Source organism: Ursus arctos, unplaced genomic scaffold (genome assembly GCF_023065955.2).
Source record: "Ursus arctos isolate Adak ecotype North America unplaced genomic scaffold, UrsArc2.0 scaffold_6, whole genome shotgun sequence".
Lineage (NCBI taxonomy): Eukaryota > Metazoa > Chordata > Mammalia > Carnivora > Ursidae > Ursus > Ursus arctos.
The window spans coordinates 39,624,881-39,651,102 of NW_026623078.1; the positions used below are offsets into that span (position 1 = coordinate 39,624,881).

The window sequence follows — 26,222 nt, forward strand, 5'->3', positions numbered from 1 at the left end:
TCCTAGAAGCTACAAATAGTTCGTTGTTACTTTTGCCTAAGAATTCACTGTGACATCAACCAAAAGACCTCCTTTCCCCCCGAAACCAGAGGTACACACTTTTCTGGATTCTTAGGACAAGAACAAATAAATCTAAACATGAATCATACTTGTTTGTGTGGAATTGACTGAAATATATAGTAAATAAAGATGTTGAGATCAACATTACAAAAATTTATACTGTTATAATTTATTCCTTTATCTGTAAAAGTAATATGATGTCAAGGTTGATAGGATTATGCAAAACTGTTCCTGCTCTTCAATTTGAACTTTAATACAATCTCTCAAAGATCACAGAGATCTACAAGACAGAAAATCCTCCTCCCATTTTTGTGGCAAAGTCCCTTGAAGGAAATGAATTCTGTCCCCACCTAAAAACAGTCCTGACTTATCTATTAAGCACAGTAAGGACAGTGCTTCAAGCCCACAACATTTTAAGACGTCGGTAGAAATGTTTTCAAGTCAGCAGGTAAAAAAACAATACCTCAAAGAAAATGTTGAAATATGTAATGCTAAAATATTATCTTCATTCAATGCAACCATAAATATATATGTGTATGTATATGAACAAGGGGGCCCATTTTGCCCCACAAAGTCCTCTTAATTTTTTTTTTTTTTGAATTATTTCTTACGTATCCCAGATGACAAGTTCACTTTTTCAGCCAGGGAAAGTTGTCACCTCTTTGCAAGAAATACATTGCATAATATCCAAACTCTTTTACCTAATTTCTCGGAGAAAAGTGATTTGTTTAAAAGTTTTGGGGAACAAGTTTTGAATTAATATGTATTCAGAGAGGAAGTCTCTTCCCCAAAGTTAATTTTTTTAAAGAGAACGAGGAAGGTAGGAGGAGATGAGCACTTCGTACGGTACCCTGACAGCATGCAAGGAAATGCAATCTCCCATGCTCGCCTCAGTGTGGACTAAGGGCGGAAGAGACTCTCGCTCCTCTTGCTCGCTTTATTCCACGGCCGTCCAGCAGGGGGCGCGTGGCTCTCAGTACCCGGAGCTGCTCTCTCCCCAGAGCCTCAAGGACCGTATCCCTATTTGCCCCAAGGTCATAGCTCCTAACCTAGCCTGCCGGTCCCGGGCCGGGGAAAGCAGGGAGTAAGCCCTCGGGGCTGGAGACCCCGACGCGGGTGGGGCCAATGGGGTGGGGCGGGAGGGCTCTGAGGCCAGGGATGCGATCACAATGGGGACGACGGAGGAAAGGCACCAGGGGCCCGGGTCCCGAGCAGTCAGCGCGGCCGCCAGACTCCGCGCCCAGGAGGGGGATGGGGTGCTCCTAGACGCTTACCAGCCCCAGTCCCAACCAGGAGCCCGGGAGCCGCCGCCGCCGCCACCACGCACGCCGGGAGCTTGGAGCCTCGTTGCCAGCCCAGGGACCCGGGGCCCGGGCTGCGGGCCGAGGGCAGTCGGGGGCACGAGAGGAGGTCCTGAGCCCAGCAGAGCGCCCGCCGAGAGGGCGTTCTCCCCGCCCCCGGTGCCTCACCCGCCTGACCCGCCCCAAGCGCTGGGAGATCACCTCCGCCCGTCACCTCCTCCTCCCCTCATCCAGGTCCACCCGGGGCTCCCTCCCCCGGGCCGCCCCCGAACACGAAGTTGGCGGGAGCCTATAAAAGCCGGTGACGGCGCGACCCGCGGACACACGGTGCAGGCGCCCGAGCAGCCGCCGCTAGAACGGCGCCAACTCCTGCCCTGCCTCGACCTGCGGCACGACCATGGCCCATCACTGGGGATACGGCAAGCACAACGGTGAGTGCAGGCGCAGGGCGGCGCGGCGGCGGCGTCCGGGGCCCCGATCTCGGCCCCGGCCCCGCAGCGCCCGCACCTGCTGTTTACCGCGGCTAGTCGGAGCAACCGAGGCAAGTGTGCCCCGGAGTCCGCCCCGCCCGCTGCTCCCCAGCGCTGGGATGCCCTCGTTGCCCTAGCCCCCGAGGTCACTGTCGAGGAATCCCCAAGTCCAGCAGTGGAGCGCAGGGCCCGAGGGAGGAGGAGCGCAGCCTCAGCATCGGGACTGGAGGACAGTTGTCCCCGGGTCCGGAGCCGGGGGCTATCCTAACCCGACCTAGGAGGAAGCGAGGAAGGGTTGTAACGGGAAAATTTTAGTTGTTGATTGCAGACAAATTAGGGGACCCCCTCCCCCCCCACACACTTCATTCTCAGCACCACCTGTGGCTAAGGCACTCAACACGAACTGTCCCGGGGCATTTTCGTGGGCTGGTTTGAATCCATTGCGGTGATTTCTGAGTTTCCCCATCATCTCTCCTCTCCTAAAGTTAGGGGGTCGCCAGGAACCCGGTTTTATCATGGCTACTGATCTGGTTTCTCTAGAGCCGACCCACGCAACAGAAAGATGCATCTGGCGCACCTTGCGCATCTGGGTGCAGTGTGGGGCTTCCCAGGTGGTGGGAATCCTGACCATCACAGGAGAGGTGCCCGTGCCGAGCAGTGACTCGGCCTTTACATTCAGTAGGACACTAGGGAGAAATCCCAACCTGCTCTAATTATTAAATGAGCTTGAATATCCTAGATACTAACCACAAGCCCTGATGGTAGTGTCTGCCCAATTTCAATTGCTGAATTCAATAAAAGGAGCGTAAAAATAGCTAATATTTATATGGCACTCACTCTTTGTTCAATTACCTTTCATGTATTGATTCCAATTCTCACAACTTCTACGATGCAGATGTTATTACCCATAATACAAATGAGGAAACTGAGGCACAAATTAGTGTTTTCCCAGAGGTATTCAACTAAGGGGTGCCACGAAAATTGGAATGGAGCAGCTTGGCTCCAGAATCATTGTCCCTTTCTAGGGGTCTGGGTGTGCCCTTCCCCACACTGGGGGATTCACACGTCTCTTCTGAATGCTAGGACCTGAGCACTGGCATAAGGACTTCCCCATTGCCAAGGGAGAGCGCCAGTCCCCTGTTGACATCGACACCAAAGCAGCCATTCATGACCCTGCCCTGAAGGCTCTGTGTCCTACCTACGAGCAAGCGGTTTCTCGGAGGGTCATCAACAACGGTCACTCTTTCAACGTGGAATTTGATGACTCCCAGGACAGAGCAGGTCGGTGTTTAAAAAGTAACTTGTGCCTTTTACCCAGTAACTATTTTCCCAGCTTAATGGGAGGAATCAGGAGCAGTGGCTTAATACCACTGTTTGTCCCAGTGCTCTAAGATGCCACTTTGCTAATCTTCATGAGGTCCCAGGCTCTGAGAAGTAGGCTAATTACTTTGAAGTGGCCTGGGGCTGTTGTTCCCCTACAAAATCCCTGGTTTCTATGTAGGGCATTGAACAACTGTGATCTGCTTGTGAAAAGTCACAAAAGGCAAGGTCACCTGGAAGTGAAGATCAGCAAGGATAAGATTTGCAAAAACTGAAAATTTAAGATTCTTTCTAAAATATTTGTTTTCCAGAATTGATCCTATCCAATAAAAGTACATCTTAGTGCTCTCTTCTAGGCAGCAGTGAGGGGAGTGATGAAAACCTCACTATTTAAAATAGTGAAATTTTTTGAAACATTGTATTTATGAATAGGAATGTGATAAGAGGTGGCAGTATATTTTGGTATCCACCCAGAAATTCATTCCACAAATGAAGATGCTTTAGAGTTGGTGGGCATTGGCCCACCTGGCCCATTGCTGACAAAACCAATTACCATAATTTATCTGTAGTGGAGCTGTTTACAGGATGCCCGTTGAATGCTTCTTTTCTTCTTATTTAGAAACAGGAGAGCAATCCCATTCAGACATGGTAGCAGCTTTCTTTGCCCACTGGTTGATTTAATTGCCAGTGCCCTATTTTCCTGAGTGCTTTCCTCTGAAGGTCGTTGCAAACACATGATGAGTGGTGGTGGGATGGGAGCGGGGAGAGCGCTGGGGCAAAAAGAGAACACAGAGGAACTGGGATGCATTCAATAATGCTGTCAAAATTTTGGAGTAACGACAGAGAGTACTAATATATAATGTGTAATTATAACCACTATTGCCAAGTTGACCATTTTTTTAGTAGCTCTCTGATGTATTCAGTTCAGTTTGGAAAAAAAATCCCTTCTCCCCCCATTCAAAAATTTTTTTGACACTTGGATTTCTGAAATAGTGATTCTGGAAGACAATTTGATGGAGGATAATGTGGAGATCATCAGAGAAACGTTTTCAACCTACCTGTGCCCTGTGTGCACCTCCCCCCAGTACACACACATGCACACACACCTATTCTGGCATAGTGTAACGACTAATTAGACTTGGATTATTAGATTTAGTAGAGGATGTTCTCTGAAGGCACTCCTTCAATCATTCTGCTACACTGCCTTCCCAAGTAAGCCTCCCACTCCAAAGAAACAATGTTTGAGTGATTAGGCTAAATAGAAGGGAAACAATTTTCTTTCCTTCCTGTTAAGGACACTGTATATTTTGATTATAACAGGACAAGGCCGTAGGTCTTGGTGTTATTGTACGTATAGAAAGGATGCTATAAAATTTCATCTTTAGTTATTTAAAGACCAAAAATGTGAGCTGTTTTAGTCTTTAGCGATCAACTTCTATAAAAAGAGATGCAATGAATGTATGTTTCAGTGTTGCCAGCGAGATCATTGTTTTCAATGAGTGTTATGTCCACCGGTTATATACCTCATTGGATGCTACCTAGAAATTGGATAGTTTTTTTGGAGCAATGAGGAAACAAATATCTAACAAGTAGAACCTGATGAGATAATTCCCTATATTCCTTACAAATCTGATCATGAAATAATTGTCCCAGTAGTATATTATTAATGGAAAGTGGATTTCAGCTTTTAGTGTAGCAACTATGAGCATAGAATGGGGTCAGATAGTCATGGGATCAAGTTGCAGCTCTGCCACTAACTAGCTCAGTGGCCCTGGGAACAATAGCAGCTTAATCTCTCTAATTTTTAGTTTCCTTAACTGTAAAATTGGGGTAACAGTAGTATCTACCACAGAGGAAGGATTAAATGGGACAGCAGATGTAAAGCACCTAGCCCAACACCTGGCACATAATAATTCCTCAGTAAGTGACCATTGCTGTTTCCATGTCTTCATATCATTTGACTTTTTTTTAGGCAATTGCTGTAGGGATTGCACCTGTGATAATTTTCTGAAGAAAGTTTCTAATGAGCTGTAAGATTACCTGCCATCACTTGATGGGATTTAAAAATTTTATTTTTTATGTTCCCAAACATCCCCTTTATCATAGTGAAGTGTGTACTGATTTTATATGTGACGTTATTATATAGTTATATGTTTTAGCATGAATATGTCAAGTTTTGATGGATTTCTACACAAGCAGTAACTGCTTAGAGCTAGCCACACTTTTCTAACTACTTCTCCTGGTGAGTAACACATATATTATTAAAGCCATACTTAGATTGTGAAAAAAGTGGTTCCAATAGGGTCTCAAACCCATGTCTTCAGAGACACATGTGTTATTGACCCAGTTCTTATAAAACAACAGCAACAAGGAAACCCTTCCTAACACCAATTAAATGCAAGATCAGCCAGGTACCATGAAAGCAGCATAGAGGCCTGGTCTCTCTCCTGTATCCCTAGAACCCATGCTGGGGAAATCTAAAGTGGAAAGACACAGCAATAACAGATGCTGACGGTGACTTTGGCAAGCCCCACAAGGACATACATTGTTCCATTCCAAGGAACAATAGACACATGAAAGAGATAGGAGTCATCCTGTGTGAGTCAGGAAAGACTTTCCAGGGTCAATAAAACTTGGCCTGAGGCTTGAAGGATTTTGGCGACTTGGAGGAGACTCCAGGCAAAGAAAAGTAGGAAAGACCCAGGGATTTGAGAGCACAGTATTTACTCTGACAGACAAGGAAGAGTTAATGTTAGAATGGCCTGCTCTCCTTTATGTATGAAAGATCCCTTTGTAACTTTGCCCATACCTCTTCAACATTGTCAGTTGTTTTGGTTAAACAAGGAAGCATTTTTTTTTTTCTAGGACGCAGACTATATTAAAGTGTTGGCATTAAGGAAAAACACATCTATAGAATAAAACAGTCACACCATGCAGAGAAACACCCTTTAGACTTTTTAAAAAAGAATCTTAGACTCTCTGGTTAGAACAAATGATGGAGATACTCCAGTCAAATTCACTTACAATAAACATGAGGAAACAGAATGCTAAGGAGTTTAAATAACCTACTAGTCATCTCCTTTCTAGTTTGTTGCTATGAGACTCAATGCCCATCACTTAAAAATAGAAGTTGAGTAAGAGTCTTCGAACGATAACCACAGTTAATATTTAATGTGTACATACCATGTTTTTAAAAAAATGACATGCTTTTCTATACACTTAAGTCTAAAAATAATTTATTCATTTTGGCCACTCAGTATTTTAAATCAACAACTTAACATCTCTTTTTGTTAGGAGTTATTTTTATGGTATTAACATTTTTAGGTATCTTTTATGTCTTGTTTTCTACATTTAAGTGCTTCGATTCCCATCTTATTGATTTATTAATTTTTCTCTCAGTGAGATTTCAGCCTTCTAGAACTTCTCATAGATTTAAGTTTTCCCCAACATATCCTAAATATTATCTTAGATGCTAACTTAAGTGCTGAGGGATCAGGAACTGAGCTGGCTGAGTTTATTGGTATGCTTAAGCTTGAGAGAATTCTTTTTAGGCGTGGAGTTAATAAAAAAAATGTGGGGTTAATAGGCTTTAACTGGAAGCTCTCATTGATCTTCTAAATTCCTTTAAAAATAAACCACCTTTAATTAATGAAAAATTGCTAATCCTGTTAGGCTTTCAGAAAAGTTATTAAAAATAACTCTCCCTGCTTGAGTTCTTTTATTACTAGCTTTATCTGGGAGAAAAGAATACTAGTCAAATTATTAACTTCTGCTAACTCATTAACTTTATTAGTGAGTTTAAAACTCTCCTGCTTTATTGCAATGTTAGATGCAAATATTGAAAAACCAGTGCCCAAAATTATTGAGTCAATCCATATACAACTCTCATATTATGGCTGTTCTTTAAAAATGGAAATATTTTTATCTGTTTATATTATTTCAAGAAAAAAAGGAAGGAAACAGTTTACCTGTGCTCATTTCAAGCAGACCACTGTCTGTATGACATCATAGAACTTCATACGTGAGTCTTGCTTGATTTTCAAGGACTTGCTTTTGAAACTTTAAAATTATCCTTCCATGAATAATTTTGAGTTAAAAGGAAACATAATAGCAACAAGTGAGAGGGTTTGTCGTGCATACTGTTAATGGTGTAAGCAGAAACCTAAGTATTTATAAAACTGACCAAAGCATTCTAAATACTGTATTTAATTATGTTCGTGTCAAAAGAGTTTCTTTTTTCTTTTTTTTTACTCTCATATAATTTCCATAGACCTGAAACTAAAAACTTCTGTTCTCTTGATTTTTAATTGTTGTTTATCTAGTGAAAGAGACAGCTAAACATCTCACTATTTAAAAAACATGGATTATGGACATCTTTTCCTCATTCATTTTCTTGATGTTAGTATGTCAACCCTAGGATTATTGGCTACTGCTAAAAAAACAAAAGCAATGCATGATTTAATAATTTTCAAATTATTCCTAAAAGAAGATTGTTTACCTGCTGGAAAATGCTGCATTTTTAGTAGACTTAGTCCTTTACTTCATTAATAAGAAATCCTTTAATTTGAATTTTAAGCAAAAGATTATTGGGAATGGGTTATTTGTATTTTGGATTTAAGAGAGATTACTGATATTCACTAAGGTCTTTGGTTTGTTATTTGGATACATCTTATGTTAACTAATAATAAAGTGATTAGGAAGAAAAAATTTAAGAATGTTAAATTTTCAACCAGGGATGTACTGTATGGTGACTAACATAATATAATAAAAAAAATTAAAAAAATTAAAAATAAAAAAAAATAAGAAGGAGGGAGGGAGGAAGTGACAGTGGGAGGGGTCAAAACATCAGCAAAGTCATCCAATGCATTTTATTATTTTACTAAGAAGCTTCTCTCTTGTGATGAATAATAAAATAATGAATATCCATGAGATAACCCAAAAGAGGGGGAAAAAAAAGAATGTTAAATTTTCAGTTTTTAATTTGTATAGATAGTCTTACTCATTACCTGAGTGAATTTCTTAATTTTCACAAATAACATAATTTATGTAATTTCCCTGAGTAATATTTATAGGAAGGCAGATTATAATATAATTAGTGCTTTTTTTGTGTGTTGCTAAAGCCCTTGGTGTTGAGATTTGGATTTAAATTAAGTTTTGGGTATCTTGAAAAAGATACCCTGGTAGAAAACCCCGTTTATATCTCTCCAGCCCTGTGGAACACATTTCTGTGAAACAATAAATCACTGACTCTTCAGAGCCCCCACTAGCGGGGCTGGATTTTAAAGAGGAAAAATATACTCAGTCTGCAGTTTCTGCTATTTTTTCAAATTATTTTTTGCATCAGAAAAACAGACTTCATTTTAAACTGGGACAGTTTAGAAATGGCATGTAACAATCCAGATGAGTAAATAAATAAGTAGATCTGGAAAAAGTGCAAGCTCCTGTCTTTCAACCAAATGTCTCTATTATTTCCCAGGTAAAAAAATATATGCTACCTTTATTAGAGTTTGTGGTGATTTATTATTATAACAGTGTTTTTGGGAGGACTTCATTGACTAAACTCCATGGTAAGAATTTGCTGAGAAATAACTAACTAGCTGAAGAAGACGAGAAATGCTTCTTTTTGTAGCAACTACATTTTAAGACTTTAATAACGTCTCCTAGGTACGATGGGCTTCTAATCTACATAGCAACATAGCTGTATTTTAACGGGAGCTAACACAGGTGTCTGGTAATAATAGATTAGTGCTGAGTGTGTTTAATCATTGAACCTAGAGCATTTTTTTTTTAATATTAGCAAAGCTTATTTAATAAAAGCTCATATACATTCTTGCCTAATTCTAAATGTTCTCTGAAATAAGCAAATTAGGCTGGAATCTTAAGATCTGCAAGGGAGTGAAAAAGAATAAGATACAGCAAATAAGGTTTATTATTTTTAAAATTTAAGATTCTGATACGATTCTTCACAAGGGAAAGGAGATACACTTAGAAAGATAAGTTATCTTGGATGCTTAATATGGTTTTATTTCATTTATCTTGCCACTTGGTAGAATTAATGATGCTAAAGAGGATATTTGCTTTTTAGGATCAGCCAGTTAAGTAACTTTAAAGTTATTATAAACGAATTGTTTCAGTACCAATTTATTTCAAAAATATATATTTTGTTTTGAGAGTATATCATTATGAAAAATGGGAATTCTCTCACTTTTGAAAAAGCTTAGAGGAAGGGGCAGATAAGGCTAATTCTTTCCTTACAGAATTATTAGATTAAAAAAAAAACTTTTAGAATAATTTGTTTTTAAGTTTCAAAAGGTATGATTTTATCAGATTATATCCAAATTGATGTTTCTTAGCGGAACTATAACACCACTTCTAATTCGTTCTTTTTCTTTTTCTTTTTTTATTCCTTCTTTTTTTCTCCTGGCCTATTGTAAGGCAGAGCTGGCAACCAGAGATTGTATCAGGAGCCATAGGAAAGGCCTAAATGTCTTCCAGCCAGCTCTGTTTTTTACTTTGGGTAGATGAATGGGTGTTGCTATCGTCTATGCATGTTTGGGTGAAGTTAAGCAAACTTGGTTGTACAGGCTTTGTTGCTTTGTTTTGCAAAGTCAAAGTAAGTTTGAGCTCATTATTTTATAGAAATATAACCCAGAGTTAATAAAATACACTTATAACAACAGATTGTAGAACTAAACTAATTTTAAAAGCTTTTAAATATATTGGTAAAATTTCATTAATACATATAACTTAAATGAAAAGTTTTATGGAGAGGATGGGGGAAGCTGATTTCATACTATTGTAATTCTCTGTAACACACAATTCATTAATTACCTGCAAATAGACTGTAGTCTAAGAAGATGACATCTAGTCATATTCTTCTGTCTTGTGTTTTACTCTAACACAGTTTCATTAACACCAGAATAGTAGAATCATGAGACAGTTATTAAGGTTAGAATTTTAAGTTTTTGGAGACAATAGAGTACTGCATCTGTTAGATGATCAACAAATTCTTAGTGAAGTAAGAAACAATTGAACGTGCCCATTTTACAGATGAGGAAATTAAGGTCAGAAATGTTCAGTAAAAAATTTTAATGGGAGGGGTGCCTGGGTGGCTCAGTCGGTTAGGCTGCTGACTTTTGGTTCTGGCTGGGGTCGTGATCTCAGGATCCTGGGATAGAGCCAGCGTCAGGCTCCCTCTCCCTCTGCTTCTGCCCCTCCCCCTTCTCGTGATGGATGCACTCTCTTTCTCTCTCTCTCAAATAAATAAATAAATAAATCTTAAAAAAAATTTTTTTTTAATGGGACAAAGCTAGTTAGTACCAGTGAAAATCCAAATTCTGAAAAATTTGGAAAACCAGGGCAAGGAGAATTGGATATTGTACTAAGGTCAATAGAACGCTTACGGCTTCACAATTCTGGCACGTAGGGGCTGGCCCCAGAGGTTAGCAAAGCAGGTGGTAGGACAGCCCCTGGGCCGTGCAGAACAGAGGTTCCCACGTTTGTCAGCATGTGCCACAGACCCGCCTTGGCAAGCGGCTGCACGGGCACTTCCTCAGTGATTCACAGAGGACTTAATAATTCCACCTAAAATTTCCTCTCTCTCAGCCAGCACCTATGACTCCAGACCGAACCCAGCAGAGAAGTATCACTGTGCTCAGAAAACAGATGGGGAAAGCACCCATCCTTCAAGCCACCACAAGTGAGGAGAGAAGCCAGCAAATGATTTTGTTCAGCACTATAGACTAAACTTGAGTCTGGATTTAATTTTCACAGAGCGAAAATGTTGCTACAGGCATACATTTAGAACTATGAAACAGGAGTAAATTAGATTGTAATATTGAAGACTGTGTGTTTCATGTGCATATGCATGTATATGTGTGTGTGTATACACGTGATTATGTGTTTATACATTCATACACATACATACACTCATACACACATGCACATGTATAATATACCTGTACAAATATTATATATATATATTTTAAATTTTAGTGCTGAAAGGAGGACCCCTCACTGGCACTTACAGATTGATTCAGTTTCACTTTCACTGGGGTTCATCTGATGGGCAAGGTTCTGAGCATACTGTGGATAAAAAGAAATATGCTGCAGAGGTAAGATATGCTTTTTTGCTTTCCAGGGAAAGATGTAAATTGATATTCAGCATTAATTTCAAAACCTTAATTTTGTAAATTTGACTCAATCTACGTGAACCACTTTTTTTTTTTTACAAAGGACCTTCATATTTGCTTCTTATAATTTTTATTTGTGATGTTACAATCAGTGCTGCAAAACATTCTCTATGACTTCCAAGGACATCATTTGCAAAAAGTAAAATGAATTCAAATTGGAGGATCCCGTTTTAAATAGATCTAGAGATAAACTTTGTGTCTTCCTGCAAGAGTATGTAACTCTTTGTCTTAGAGTTGATGAAGTCACTTGCTATTGTGCCAAAGAGTGGGTAATTAGAGTTAAAATGAAAGAAAAGTTTGTATTTTAACTTACCCACATGCTCACTTTCCTTAGTAACCTCTAGCTACGAAGGAAAGACCACTGGATAGAATCTGCAGGTTTATTACGTGTAGCACTCATTGTGGTTCTGTCCCCCACTGCTTTAGCTTCACTTGGTGCATTGGAACACCAAATATGCGGATTTTGGAAAAGCTGTGCAGCAACCTGATGGACTGGCTGTTTTGGGTATTTTTTTGAAGGTTAGTTGATGGCCCAATTCTTATTTCCCCTGTTTTTGAGAAAGATTAACCAAAAGAACATTCATAATAAACAGGACATCCTACAAAGAGCTTAGGAAATGCCTTTGGCTCCAAAATATTTTCAGGCTTCTGTCCCCCTCCACATCTGCTAGTAGCAGTAGAGATGGAGGACAAAGAGAAATCTGAGAGGTATTCATTAGGTGCTATTTATATGTAAATGTGAAGGGTGTCTACATGGGAAATGTGAAAGGAAAAAGAGGTACACTTCAGATGACTACTGGTTTTTGTTTTAAAATTCATCCTTAACTAGATAGTACTGTTTCCTGATAGACTGCTACATTGAGATCAAGTGGAGGGCTCAAGGGCAGTAACTCGGTCTTGGAGAATTTCAGGCAACAGTAGGACATACAGGTTGAGCGGCCCTCCAGACAGTTGTAAAGCAAGTGGAGAAAGGTCTGGGCTGGAGATTCATGGGGCCTGACATCATATGTCAAGGTGGGAGCGACATGTGAGTACGAAATCATCCAAGGAAAGCCCGCAGAGGGAGCTGATAAACCTGCTGGGCAGTTTCCCGAGAAACTGCAGCATGTAAGACATTTAAGGCATTGGGAAAGATGCTCATGAAATGCCTGAAAAGGAATACAAGAGTCAAGGGAGATTGCTGAGGCTGGAGGGCAGAAGGAAAGCCAAAGGAAGAGAGAATTTCCAAAAGGAGACAAGTCAGTAGTATAAAATCCTGCAAGATTAAGGTAAGCCCTCGAACAGTGTTCTTTGTTTTGGCAGTTGGAGGTCAGTTGGAGGTCACGGGTGCTTTTGAGAGGGTAGATCAGGGGAACCATGGGGTGGGGTGGAGGGGCAGGATGCCGAGGGAAGTGGTCAGGGAAAGTGGGGAAGTTCATGGTGCCAGTGTAATCAGAGTAAGATGTCTGGGTGGCACGTAGCAAGTGGGAGACTTTAGGGCACTACTTGGAAACATTTTATGGTAGAGCCGCCCAAATCAAAACTGATGTGGTACCAACTGGATCACAGGATCTTATATACTGTGTCTTCCTATAGATTGGTGATGCCAGACCAGGCCTACAAAAAGTCCTCGACGCACTGGATTCCATAAAAACAAAGGTACGGTTGAATTTTTTGCCACCTCAATAGAGTACCTATTTTTTTTTTAAGATTTTATTTATTTATTTGACAGAGAAAGAGACAGCAAGAGAGGGAACACAAGCAGGGGGAGTGGGAGAGGGAGAAGCAGGCTTCCCGCTGAGCAGGGAGCCTGATTCGGGGCTCAGTCCCAGGTCCTGGGATCATGACCTGAGTCGAAGGCAGACGCGTAACGACTGAGCCACCCAAGGGCCCCTAGAGTACCTATTCTTTTTTTTTTATATCCCACTGGTTTTAGGAAATTTTTTGGAATAGTCTTGGTTTGACATGTGGTGTTTCGATGAGGAGTTCACAGAGGTAAAATGTTGCTTATATGTTCATTTAACTTTTCTTTATCCAAAGGTTGACCCTCATGCTAGTATAATTTTAAGACTTGCATTTAGTTACTCTTGCTTCCCCATCATTTGAACATTCATATTACAAGAGTCAGAGAATTCTCACAACTGCAAGGAAACTGAAAGATCATCTGGTCAAATTATCCTCTCATTCACACAGCAGCTGTTTGTCAAGTACTTGCTCCACGCCGGTCACTTCGTTAGTGTAGGAGATACGATGGTGAGCACGAAGACTAATCCAGCCCACGTTTCAATTCTCTCTACGGCAGAGCCGCGTTTAGGTCATTGAACATCTGCTAACTACAGTCACCAAGGGCAGCCCTGGCTTTATAAAGCTTATCCTCAAACTGAAGCCACACTTACCTTCTGAAAGCTTCACTCTTTACTCCTAGCTGACCCCTTTGAATCATGTGGAATAAACCCGATTCGAAAACGCGAATTTAAAAAGATATAAATACATTCATGTTCATTGCAGCATTATTTACAATAGCCAAAATACAGAAATAGTGTAACTGTCTAAAAATGAATAAATGGATAAAGCAATGTGCTATATATATATTTATATATATATATATATGTACAATGGAATATTGTGCAGTCATAAAAAAGAAGGAAATCTTGCATTGATGACAATGTGGATGGACCTTGAGGGCATCAGGCTGAGAGACATAAGTCAGACAGAAAAAGACAAATACCGTATGATCTCACTTACAGTGGAATCTAAACAACAGACAACAAAAACACGAAAAAGTGAGCTCATAGATACAGAAAACAGATCGGTGGTTATCAGAGGTGGGGGGAGGTGGGTGAAGGGGGTCAAAAGGTACAAACTTCCAGTTATAAAAAAATAAATAAAATAACTGAGACTGAGCCTGTGTGGCTCAGTTGGGTAAGCTTCTGCCTTTGGCTCAGGTCACGATCCTCGAGTCCCGGGACGGAGTCTCACATCACGTTCCCCGCTTTGCAGGGAGTCTGCTTCTCCCTGACTATACCCTGTCTCGTGCTTTCTCTCTCTCACTCTCTCTTAAGTAAATAAATAAAATATTTTTTAAAAAAATAAATAAGTCATTGGGGATGTAATGTACAGCATGGTGACTATTAATAATACTGCATTGCATATTTGAAAGTTGCTAAGAGTAGGTTTTCCAAGTTTTCATCATAAGAGAAAAAATATTAGTAACTAAGCATGGTAACAGACCGTGACATGTTAACAAGTAAACTTGTTGTGATGATCATTTTGCAACATATGCAAATATCAAATCCTTATGTTGGGTGCCTGAAGGTAATATATTATGTGTTAATTGTACCTCAGTAAAACAAAACAAAATTAAGTAAAAAATGTGATCCCTCTTTCTTTTGACCCCATTCTCTAACAATATCTTACCTGCCCTCAGGCTAGTTACCTTTAGTGCCCTTTAACTATTCCCATACAATAATTTTCTCTCTTTGTAACAACCTTGTCCCTATACCTGTAACTCTTGCTGTTTGCATCTGTGGCTTTAAAAGTGTAGCATCCAGAAAGGAGAGCGGTTCTTTAGTCCTGATTTCGCCATCAGATAAGATAGCAAGACAATTACCTCCTCATTAGAGATACTGTAGTTTTGTTACTGTGCCTAAAACTGCATTATTTCAGTGACAGCAGTTTCATTTTAAGTACTGGATGTGATCAGTTAATAACAATGGAAATTATAGGGGATGATTTGGGAGGACAAGATGAGAATTGGACATGGGAAAATTACATAGTTGGGCTCTCTTGCCCATATCTGCTCATCTATATTTCCAAGTCAAATGTCTCTGTTAATTTCTTTTTTACTTTGCTTTCTGGTAAACATGGGACCTCTCTTTAAAAAAAAAAAAATTCTGGCAACCAGAGGGGAATATTGTTTCCTACTCTCCTGCCTTCCTCGCACTCTGATCACGTGGCATTTGGAACCTGTGTGTTTGCCTTGTTCCAGGGTAAGAGTGCTGACTTCACTAACTTTGATCCTCGTGGCCTCCTTCCTGAAAGTTTGGACTACTGGACCTACCCAGGCTCACTGACCACTCCTCCTCTTCTGGAATGCGTGACCTGGATTGTGCTCAAGGAGCCTATCAGCGTTAGCAGTGAGCAGGTCGGTTTTCTAAAGTGAGGTGGAGCGTTTCGTCCAGGCAGAGGAGCTTGGCTTTTGGATGCAGACAGACCCCGGTTGAATCCTCCCTCCTGCTGCTTCTACCTGTGGAACTAGTGTCTATAACAGTGCTTAGCAGATAAACAGCATTCAAGAAATATTTGCTGATTAGCCATAACTTAGGCAGTTTGTTTGCTCTGTAAAATTGGATAATCATGAGGATTAAGTGAGAAAGGTGTCTGTCACCTAATGAATGCTCTTATGTCAGCTACAAGGAAACCGAGGCCCAGGACAATGAGATTTCATAGTCAGGGTTCCATAGATATCCGTGGTAACTCACAACTGACCGCTCACTCACGGGGGAGCTTACGGCAGTTTTATTTCTATCAGAATACATTTCGGAATTCTGACAAAAGTAAAAGCCATGCCTTGGAGAAAAATATCTATCAAAACTCACTCCAAGTTGCTTTAACAGCCCTGACCACGGACTCTTTTACCTTTCTCATACAATATAGTTTATGAGGTTTCAGTTACTAATGCAGCTTCCAAGTCACTGATAGTCCCCACAGATGGTCTCTGCTCCCCCCACAGTTGAAATGTAGGAAATGGACATTCCTCAGTAAGATCCACAAGAACTTGGACCCTGGGTAATTTAACTAATGTTACAGTAGCTGCCTGACATTGAAGTTGACTTCGAGGGGTGAGACTGAGGGAATATTACTGGACCAAAGAGATCGTTAAAGGCTATTGATTTGTGGGTTGCTTTATTACTGCCCCAAACACCCTTCTTCATTTAGATCAAGACTCGCAAAGGGAAAGGGAAGTACCACTTTGCAAAAACAACCTCAAAGTAGGAGACTGGTTGAGGCTGTGTCACATCATTGGGCCAGGGAACTAAAAGGAGGCTAAAAGGGAATAAAAATCAATCAATGCCAAGGATTCGAAATCCCAGTTTGGGCAAATTCGTTTATGTGTTTCTATACATTTAAGCAGAGATGCCCGCCAATCACTTATCTCCTGGGGCTTGCGGATCCTGGACCACTTTATCTAATAGTTTATCTATCCAGTAGTTTATCTTCCTGGGGCAGAAAACAAAACTCTATAATTTGGATCTAGAATTTTTATTATTATTTTACATCTCAGAAGTGTTTCATAGGCTTTTGATGTTTGATTTTAAAATTAAAAGAGGGAAAAAAACAAGCTCAGTGCAAATTTCCTTCCAGATGACACTAACAATCTTGTGTGTATTTTCTAGAAATTGATTTGTTATCTAAAGGCATACATATATAATGTTTATGTGATTGTATATTTCTTGGGAACCAAAGTGAACTTTGAACATTGATACATACATACTACGGTGAATATTGGTGAATATTGGAGAATAAGCACATAAATGAATACTATTGGGAAACTTGTATTTTAAAATTTCTTAATCTTTTGTCTTTTAGATGCTGAAATTCCGTAGGCTTCATTTCAATAAGGAGGGCGAGCCTGAGGAACTGATGGTGGACAATTGGCGCCCAGCTCAGCCGCTGCACAACAGACAGATTAGCGCGTCCTTCAAATAAGATGCCCCCGAGCCCACGTCCAAATAGTGGATCTTTGGGCTTCCCTTAGCTAAGCACAAATCTACCTTGGTGAATCGGACCTTGGCTGCTTTGCATCTGGTTTTCTAGATCCTTTATCTCTCACCTGTTGTGCTTATTAGCAAAACGTGAAGAACTTGACCAGTTGTCATGCTTGACCGAATTGCTGTGACTGGTGCTTTGCTTCTGGTAATAGCCTTTCTGTACTAGAGAATATAATATAAGGAATAGGAGAAAAAAGCATCTTGACTTTGTTCGTAGCACATGGGGAGATGAGCACTGACAATTGTTCACAAAAATGCTAATTTTAAAACATAGGAAAGTAGAATGATTGAGTGCAAATCCATACCATGAGATAAGTTGAGCTGTGCAACGTAAATCAGGTGAAATAGTCATGATTCTATGTAATAAATCAGATTAAATAAATGTTCATGATTCTGAGATGTTATATTAAAGAAAAAAATTTAAATTCTTATATATTTGTAGCAATGTTATCTTGAAAATGAATTATGTTGTAATTTAGTGACTTTTGAATTACAGAGATGTAAATGAAGTATTATCTGTAAAAATTGTTATAATTATAGTTGTGATACAGAGTATATTTCCATTCAAATAATATATCATAACTTAATAAATATTGTATTTTAGATATATTCTCTAATAAAATTTGGACTTCTTTTTTGGCTTATTTTGTTTTATGCTGAGCATTGGGTAATAATGGAAGAGCAAAATGTGTACTTTTGTAACTCCTATTAATTCATTTTTAATAATAAGTCATCATAATTGGGTACTCATAACCGTAGGAGTTTCCGTAAAAGGAAAAACCATGTACTATTTGCCAAGAGCTGTTTTAAGTGCGTTCTGAGCACTCACTCGTAACCTTCATGACAAGCGAACAAGAATGAATCCTGCAAGGCAGAGAGGAACTGGTTAGACTAAAAGCAGCAAGGTAGAGAAAGGTGTACATGCAGGATCAATATATACTCCTTGGAAATAAAACCAATGAAACCAAAGAAGAGAATTCAAGTGGTACCCACAAGTAAAAGAGCAATTTGAGTCTTAGAAAGGTGAATTATACCTTTTACAGATAGAAAGAGAAATGAATACATGAAATCAAAATATCCCACTATTATAGCTGTTCTGGGTTTAGCTGTGTGCCTGGACCATGGAATGAATTTTTGGCTGATGAGTTATTCTGGAAAGCCAAGTTTAACACATAACTCAAGTTCTACCCTTCATAGAATAAAACCTCTTTGTTTCCTGAGATTAAAAAAAAAAAAATTCTCTAAACTCAAGGCACCTAGGTGGCTCAGTTGGTTAAGTGTCTGACTCTTGATTTTGGCTCAGGTCATGATCTCAGTGTAATGAGACTGAGTATAGCATGAGGCTCTGAGATGAGTGTGGGGTCTGTTTAAGATCTCTCTCTCCCTCTGCCCTACTCACTTTATCTCTCTCTCTCTCTCTCTCTCTCTCTCAAAAAAAAAAAAATAATCTCCAAACTCATTTATACACCTCACTTGCTTTACTAAAGAAATATGCTAAGTTTTGTGTAAGAGAGAGATCAAAAGCTTTGGAATTTGATTTGTTTCAAATCCCAGCTCTTCTCAACCTCTCTGATCCTGGCTATAAAGAGAGGGATAACACCCAGACTGTGACAATTATATGAGGTAAGGTCTGGTGTATAAGAGGTGTCGAAAATACTTTTTAATCTTTGTGTGTGTGTGTGTGTGTGTGTGTGTGTGTGATTCTGTTAACTGTACCATCAATTTTTCTTAGTTTCCCAGAATGAGGTTTCTCCTCTGATTGACCATTTATTGCTTTGGGTATGGAACCCAAATAGCCAAGCTTAACTAGAATTGTTTGTAAACTAGAAGTAAACCTACTTCAGGTGGATTGCTGAGGACCTCTTCTAAGCATAAAACGAAGAGTGTAGTTTGTGCATATTTTTACATATTGGTTTTCAGTTCTATACTGAACCAGAAATTTATCAACAACTGAGTTCTATATACAGATGAATTATTATACGCCTGGCACATAATGGATGATCTCCAAATACTGTAATGAAAACATTTATTTCATTCTTGGCTAAAATTAAATTTAACCAGGAGATACTATTTTCTTGATTTTTTTTTTGAGAAAGTTTTTGTCATATTTGTAATCTGCCACAAACTATGCTAATTTATGTAAGTGCTTTTCAAGTGTTCCATCAAAATATTCCTTAAAGCAGAGAAGTATAGTCTTTGAAACAAACCATTGCTTCTTTAAAGTTTCGTTTTTTTACTAAATGTTTTCAAATTTTACATTCTACTCTATATTATAGCCACATTCAACTTTAATATAAAATGTTTCAACTGGCTTATTATAATTACTGAAATTGACACTCTGGCAATGTTTATCCTGAAACTTATTACCTCTGGTCATCAGGTGTACCTGCCGAGACCCTGGAAGTCCCGGTTTGAGAAGTGTAACCTAATATTAAATATTGAGGATTTTCATTATATTTGTTCTTCAAGGACAATCGTTCGTTTTAAATAAAGTGCGTACCACCTTAATGGATACCATAACTGGTATTAGCATGTTTAAAAAATGTGTTTGAGGGACGCCTGGGTGGCTCAGTCTGTTAAGTGTCTGCCTTCAGCTCAGGTCATGATCCTAGGGTCCTGGGATCGAGTCCCGCATCCAGCTCCCTGCTCAGCAGGGAGCTTGCTTCTCCTTCTCCCTCTGCTGCTCCCCCTGCTTGTGCTCTCTCTCTCTCTGACAAATAAATAAATAAAATCTTTTAAAAAATGTAGTTGAATTCCTCTTCTGCATTTCATTGAAGGGATCCCATGTCAGTTATTCACACTCTGTTAGAAGGGACAAGACGTAAATGATGCTGTGGTGGGCAGAGTGACGGCCTTCCAGAGATGCCTATATCCCTGTCCCCAGAACTTGGAACTACGTTAACTTGGCTGGTAAAAGGGACTTTCTAGATGTGATTCAGTTAAAGATCTTGAGATGAGGCGATTACCCTGTGGGTCCAAAGTAATTACAATGGTTCTCAGAAGAGGGAAGAAGGAGGTCAAAAGCAGAAGGAGATTGGACGACAGAAGCAGAGACTGGACTGATGTGGCCACAAGCAAGGAATGCTGGAAGCTTCTAGAAGCTGGAAGAGGCAAAAACCAGATTCTCCTCTGGAGCTTCTAGAAAGAACCAGCCCCACGGACACCTTCATTTAAGTCTCAGAAGACTCCTTTTGGACTTCTGACCTCTAGAAAGGTAACACAATGAACCTGTAATATTTTAAGCCCTTAAATTTGTGGTTAATTTGTTTTGGCAGCATTGGGACAATAGTACAGACACTGGGTTAACAAGAGAAATCCCTATGAGAATAAGCTGTGGGTAGCCAGAATTTACCGGCCTCTGGGCCCTGGCGGTGATAATTCCCTTTGCCCAGAATGTCATTTTTCTCCATCCCTAATTGTGAAATCTTAACCGTTCCTGGATGCCGAGCTCGAGTATCAGCTCTTACCACTGACCCAATCATTCATTCAGGAGAGTTTGTGCTTTTGTGGCTTCTGACACCAGTGACTTCCTCAACTTGGTGCTATAAATCTGATGGCAGCTGTTTTCCTAATGGTCCTGCAGCTCCTGGAAGGCAGCTCGTGTTTCACCACAGGGCTCTGTGTCCGTAGCTGGTGCCTGGTACGTGCGCATTGGGTGGAATTAGGAAAAGCCTTCTGAGGAGAGTAAACTTTGTCTTAGATCTGAAATAAGAGGAGTGGGTGAAGGGGGAGAAGCCTTGTTTCATACACGCACTCCGTGCTTTGTGGGCAAAGACAATGTAGTTCTATTTACTACAGCTCATCTCATCTTCCCCAGGCTCGCTCTCATCTCCAATCCTACAGGTAGTGTGGGACAGGGGGCTTGAAAACTCAAACCTGTCACTAAATGGCGTCTCAATATACTCTGGTTTAAGCAGGTTTTTTTAGATTTTTAAAAAAGCATTTTGTTTATTTATTTGAGTGAGAGAGAGAGAGCATGAGCGGGGTGGAAGGGAGGGACAGAGGGAGAGGGAGAAGCAGACTGCCCGCCCGAGCCACCCGGGCACCCCTAAGATTTCTTATCTCTACTCCCACAACAGCCCACACAGATGGTGCCTAGGTGACCGGGGGCCAGGCCTGGATGGGTAAGTTGTCCCCTAGATCCTTGTTGGCCTCTGCTGGGGAGTGGCTGGCCTAGGTTGGCCCTGTACCAATCTGCGTCTGCTGACATGTTTCATTGGGTCTTTGGAGATGCCTCTAGCTGAGCTGCTCCCCATCATTGCCTTGGGTTACACAGTCCTGAACTCCCCTATTACACAGGAGGACACAGGGACAGCCTCTCTCTCTTCTGATCCTAGGTCCTGGAGCTCTAGATTTACCTCACCACCCAGATTTGGCCCTGAAAGACTGTATGTGTGGAGGGGGCAGGGAATTACAACATCAGCACCTGACGTCTTTGCTTCCTCTCCCCTTGCCACTTTATGCTGGGTCAGAAAAGGCAGTTGTCCCTTCTTCCTGTGTGACAGGAGCTGCCCTTACACTCTGCTTCCTTCTGGAGGCCACATGCATCTGGACCCTGCTCTAGGGTCACAACAGCAGACAAACTGCTCAGAAAGAAAATTGGTTTCATGATAGGGGAAGACCCATCGGAAAACATTTTAAAATTCCTATATACATTACACCTAGCAATATGCTGCCGTGAAGGCTCCAGAGGGTTTCTTTAGTCTGTTTGGTGAAATCTGGTAGAAAGGAAGAAATTTAATTTGTGTTTCTTCCCCTTTTCTCCTCATCCTCTCTCTGCCCCTGATCCCTACCTTCATTACAAGGGAATATAGTGCTTAAATATGTTAACGAAGGTCGTATCATTACCTCTCACCTAGTATTTGTAACAGTTTGGTGGAATGAACCAAAGAGAACTCTGAATGCTCTGATACTGAAAAGTTCATGTTGCACAAAAAGAGAATTACTCAATTTCCTTTGTATGTGTGAAACTCCAGGGTCGGGATGATGCTTCTGTGGGATTTGGGGGGAGAACCACACCACACTGGCTTGAGACGACATCCAGCCCCTCTGATGGGATTCTGTTCTGCAGAGCTGCATCATGGCCTCATCATCAAGGACTTGGTTTATAAGTGGAGATGCTTGGGAAAGGTTGAGGAACAAACTTTCAGCCCTCAGCTGACAAGGGCCTGCAGTTGCCTTTGTAGAGAGTGGGTCCATTGGCTGGAACTGCCCGCCTCTGCCGTCCAAACCTGTGTTCCCAGGCATCTGAAGGTTTTCTCCACACAGCTTGTTTTTGGAAAGAGAAATATCCCTAATGTTTTTAGAGAAGTTATTGTTCCTGGTCCTCCTCTTCGAAGGATGTTTCTGGCTTATCTGACAGGGGTCAACATGCTCGCCCAGGGCAGGTCTCTGCAGTGCTCAGTCACCAGTCCTTTCTCTCCCTCCCTTCACTCCACCTGGGTTTCCATTTTCTAAAAGGTTTCAAGTTTGCAGGTTTTGTCTGGAGTCTATTCTCAGAGAGTTCGGGCAAGAAGAATGATGCCTTTCAGTCCTGAGATCTCTACGTGCAACACATATATGTAGAGCTCCAAAACAATCTTCTGTTACACGTACACACACACACACTGGCTGGCAATGTGTGTGTTCACTATGTATCCGATACTTTATTTAGAGCTCTTTTAGTGAGTCACCTGGTTCTTTCAGGAGCCAATAATGCAGTAGAATTTAATGCTACATCTTTTCCATTTCACTCCCCTGGCCCATAACCTCAAAAGTAAAGAGAAAATTCAAGTATTGCTGAGCAATGTGGACTGAAGTTATCATGGAACAGAAGTGAAGTTTTTTTTTTTATCATATCGTGCATAGCAAGAAAAAAGGGACTCATCAACTCTATCCTCTTTCCCCTCAAAGACTCTATCTCCCTGGACTGTGGTCCCCTGTCCCTGGAGCCTCCCTGGGGCCTCATTTTCTCCTCTCTTTCTGAGTAATTTAGTTTCCATCTTCCTCTCCTCCTCCTTCCTAATACACACATGTGCACACTCATATGTGTATGCACACACACGTACGCATGTACACGAACACACACTTGCACACACGCGCACACACACACACACATCCATCCCTTGATACTAAAGGCCGGCAAAGGCAAGTGCCTCCAGTGTTAAGATCTCCTTTTCATGAAGGTGGCAGGAGAATTATAAGTACGTATTCATGTATTTATTCATTTATTTTTAAAGATTTATTTATTTTAGAAAGAGAGAGAGCATGTGTGTGTGTAAGCAGGGGGAGGGGCAGAGGGAGAGGGAGAGAGAATCTCATGCAGATTCCCCATTGAACGTGGAGCCTGACTTGGGGCTTGATGTCACAACCCCGAGATCATGACCTGAGCTGAAACCAAGTCGGATGCTCAACTGACTGAGCCACCCAGGTGCCCCTATAAATATTTATTTTTCTTGTCACTAGTATTTTTAATTCTTCTACCATACCTGTATTACTTTTCATGTTCTCAGCAGAATAAAGTAAAAAGTATTTCCATTTTACAAATGAAGCCTTGGGGACTCAGAGGGACTAGGAAACATCTAAGTCCCCACAGCAAATGTGGCAAAAAGGGGATGCAAATACAAGCTTTGTGCTTCTGCTCTCCCCTACACAAGGCGAAGGATGATCCTAGATGGTGCATGGCCTGCTCTCTCACCCTATCAACTCCCCAGCCCCAGCCCTGCGCTTTCTCTAAACTGCTGGTTTGGGGGCCAGACCACGAGGAATAGGGCTCACCAGCTGGACTGGTCAGAACTGGGGGAGAATTTGAGAATGCAAAGTGGGCCAGGCTTTGTCCAGCACAACGCCTGGTTCAGGGCACAAGCTCAGCTACACTTCGAATAGATATTACCGAATGAATGAATAATGTAGTTTAAAGTCCAATGTAATGAAGAGTTCTAGAGATGGATGATGGTGACAGTTACACAACAACACGAATGTGCTTAATACCACTGAATGGCAAATTTAAAAATGATTAAAATGGTAAATTTTATCACAGCTTTTTAAAAAACTCATATGTAAATTACTTTGGTATTATCCACTGTTTTGTTATTCACTTCCTCCGTCAGTTGAATAGAGGCCCGGTTTGCACAAAATGGATACTTACAAATCCCACTTAGAAGTCGGATAGCGCCTTCCCCAAGCCTGTGACACCAGCATGAGCCCGAAAGAAGCGGGGCAGCAAACGCTGTGGTTGATTGTAACGGGGTGTGGAATTGGGCTATCTATATTCAATGCCAGGCTTCTTGTCTCTTAGCCGCATGAACTGGAGCATTTCATCTCTTTATTTAATCTCTTTAAATCTCCATTTCCTCCTCTGTAAAATGAGGATTATAATGCCAGCCATCACAGAAGATTCTTGCGAGCTAATCCATGTCAAACAAATACTGCCATGCTTAGAAAGCACCCCCAAAATATCGGCTACGACGGTAAGAAGACCCCAAAAGAGACTAAGAATGAAAAGTCTTCTGTATGAGTCCAATTCAGATTAGGCAGCAGCCCTCAGACAATTGTGATGGACTTCACCTACCACTTCTCCTCTCCGATCCCTGGAGCCTAGAATACCATCTACAGTGCATTCTTGGATAAACCCCCAAGAATTTATGCTGTGATCCTTCTGTGAAGTCTTTTGAAGTGCAGAAACCAATAAAGACTAGACGAATAAAGAACAAGCATTTTCCCCATTTGCTTCAAAGTCTAGAAAACCCTTATGTAACCAGAAAATAAAATCCAATTGTTTTCTTATTGTAGTGCCTTCTGCAAAATATGTTGAAGGGTATATTTTAAAAGCGGTTATTGGTCAAGTAAGTCACATTTGACTTTCTCCCATTGGAACCAGCAGAATGATTCCACGGATCCTAGGCAAGGTGGTATCAGAGACAAGCTCCAAGCATTCAGGATTTCTTCTCCTTTGCTCTCATTTTTGCCTTTGTTTTTATTTTTTTGAAAGGGAGATGATGAATCTGTTTCAGACTGACATGTTTTACTTGTCTTACTTACAGACTATTGTGCGGGAAATGACTACCGAGAGTTCTTTCTTAGCTTATCTTCGTCTTGATGTGACATGAAAATATAAACGTCAGCTGTGAGGCAAAAGGTATTTCATATGCATCATTATTACCAGCAGGGATTAACAGCTAATGTATCAAACAAATAAAAATAAATTTTTTACATAAAAAAGGGCATTTAGAGCAGGAAGTATAGCCCTCAGAGTCAGGCTGAGAGACTTATGGTCCAACCGTGTGACTCTGAAAAAGTTGCTTAGTGGTTCCGTCTGGTCCTTTGTGTATAACATGGGGATAATGATACGTATCAGAGGGTTGATGTCAGAAGTAAATGGGGTATGGACAAAGAGTACTAGTGTAGTCTGGCTCATAGCAAGTGCTCGAGAGGCAGTTGCTCTTACAAATATACTCAAAATAAGATCTGTGTTTCCACCAAACAAAACTAAGGCCTTACCCTTACTTGATCAGCTTCCATCTGCTGACTCAGGTTGTGTAAGATGAAGGCTAAGAGTGTGAGGTCAGCCTGGTTGCTGATGTTTGAATGCTGGCTTTGCTATTGCTCGCTGTGGGATGGTAGTTAATGTGCCGAGCCGCCCTGGGCTTTAGTTTCCTCATCTGTTTGATGGAGATAGTAAGTGTATCTCTTTGTTAGAGTTGTTCTGAGGATTTAAAGAGATAATCAAGGCAAGACTCTTAACACCATACTTGCTCGTGACAAGTGCTCAATAAATGTTGGCTAAGGCTATTAAAAATTCAGTGATTCGGGGCTCCTGGGTGGCACAGCTGTTAAGCGTCTGCCTTCGGCTCAGGGCGTGATCCCGGCGTTGTGGGATCGAGCCCCACATCAGGCTCTTCTTCTATGAGCCTGCTTCTTCCTCTCCCGCTCCCCCTGCTTGTGTTCCCTCTCTCGCTGGCTGTCTCTATCTCTGTCGAATAAATAAATAAAATCTTTAAAAAAAAAAAATTCAGTGATTCAACCATGCAGAAATCCATTTCATGATGTAGCAATTAGATTTTTTCCAGGCTTCTGGAAATGCATAACCAAATAGGTGAATATACGGCTACTTCCAACAACCACGTTGCGGTTTTCCACTTCAGAACAAAC

The 26,222-nt window shown here is 40.9% G+C and overlaps 1 protein-coding gene across 1 annotated transcript; it reads left to right on the plus strand.

The window, feature by feature from the left end:
• Nucleotides 1-1,219: 1,219 nt before the first annotated feature.
• On the plus strand, nt 1,220-17,726 carry CA2 (carbonic anhydrase 2). The gene is made up of 7 exons (XM_026495810.4): nt 1,220-1,792; nt 2,915-3,112; nt 11,147-11,265; nt 11,770-11,862; nt 12,919-12,981; nt 15,311-15,466; nt 16,912-17,726. Exons 1-7 carry the CDS (start codon nt 1,759-1,761, stop codon nt 17,029-17,031), a joined length of 783 nt encoding a protein of 260 aa, XP_026351595.1. The 5' UTR covers nt 1,220-1,758; the 3' UTR covers nt 17,032-17,726.
• Nucleotides 17,727-26,222: the final 8,496 nt, after the last annotated feature.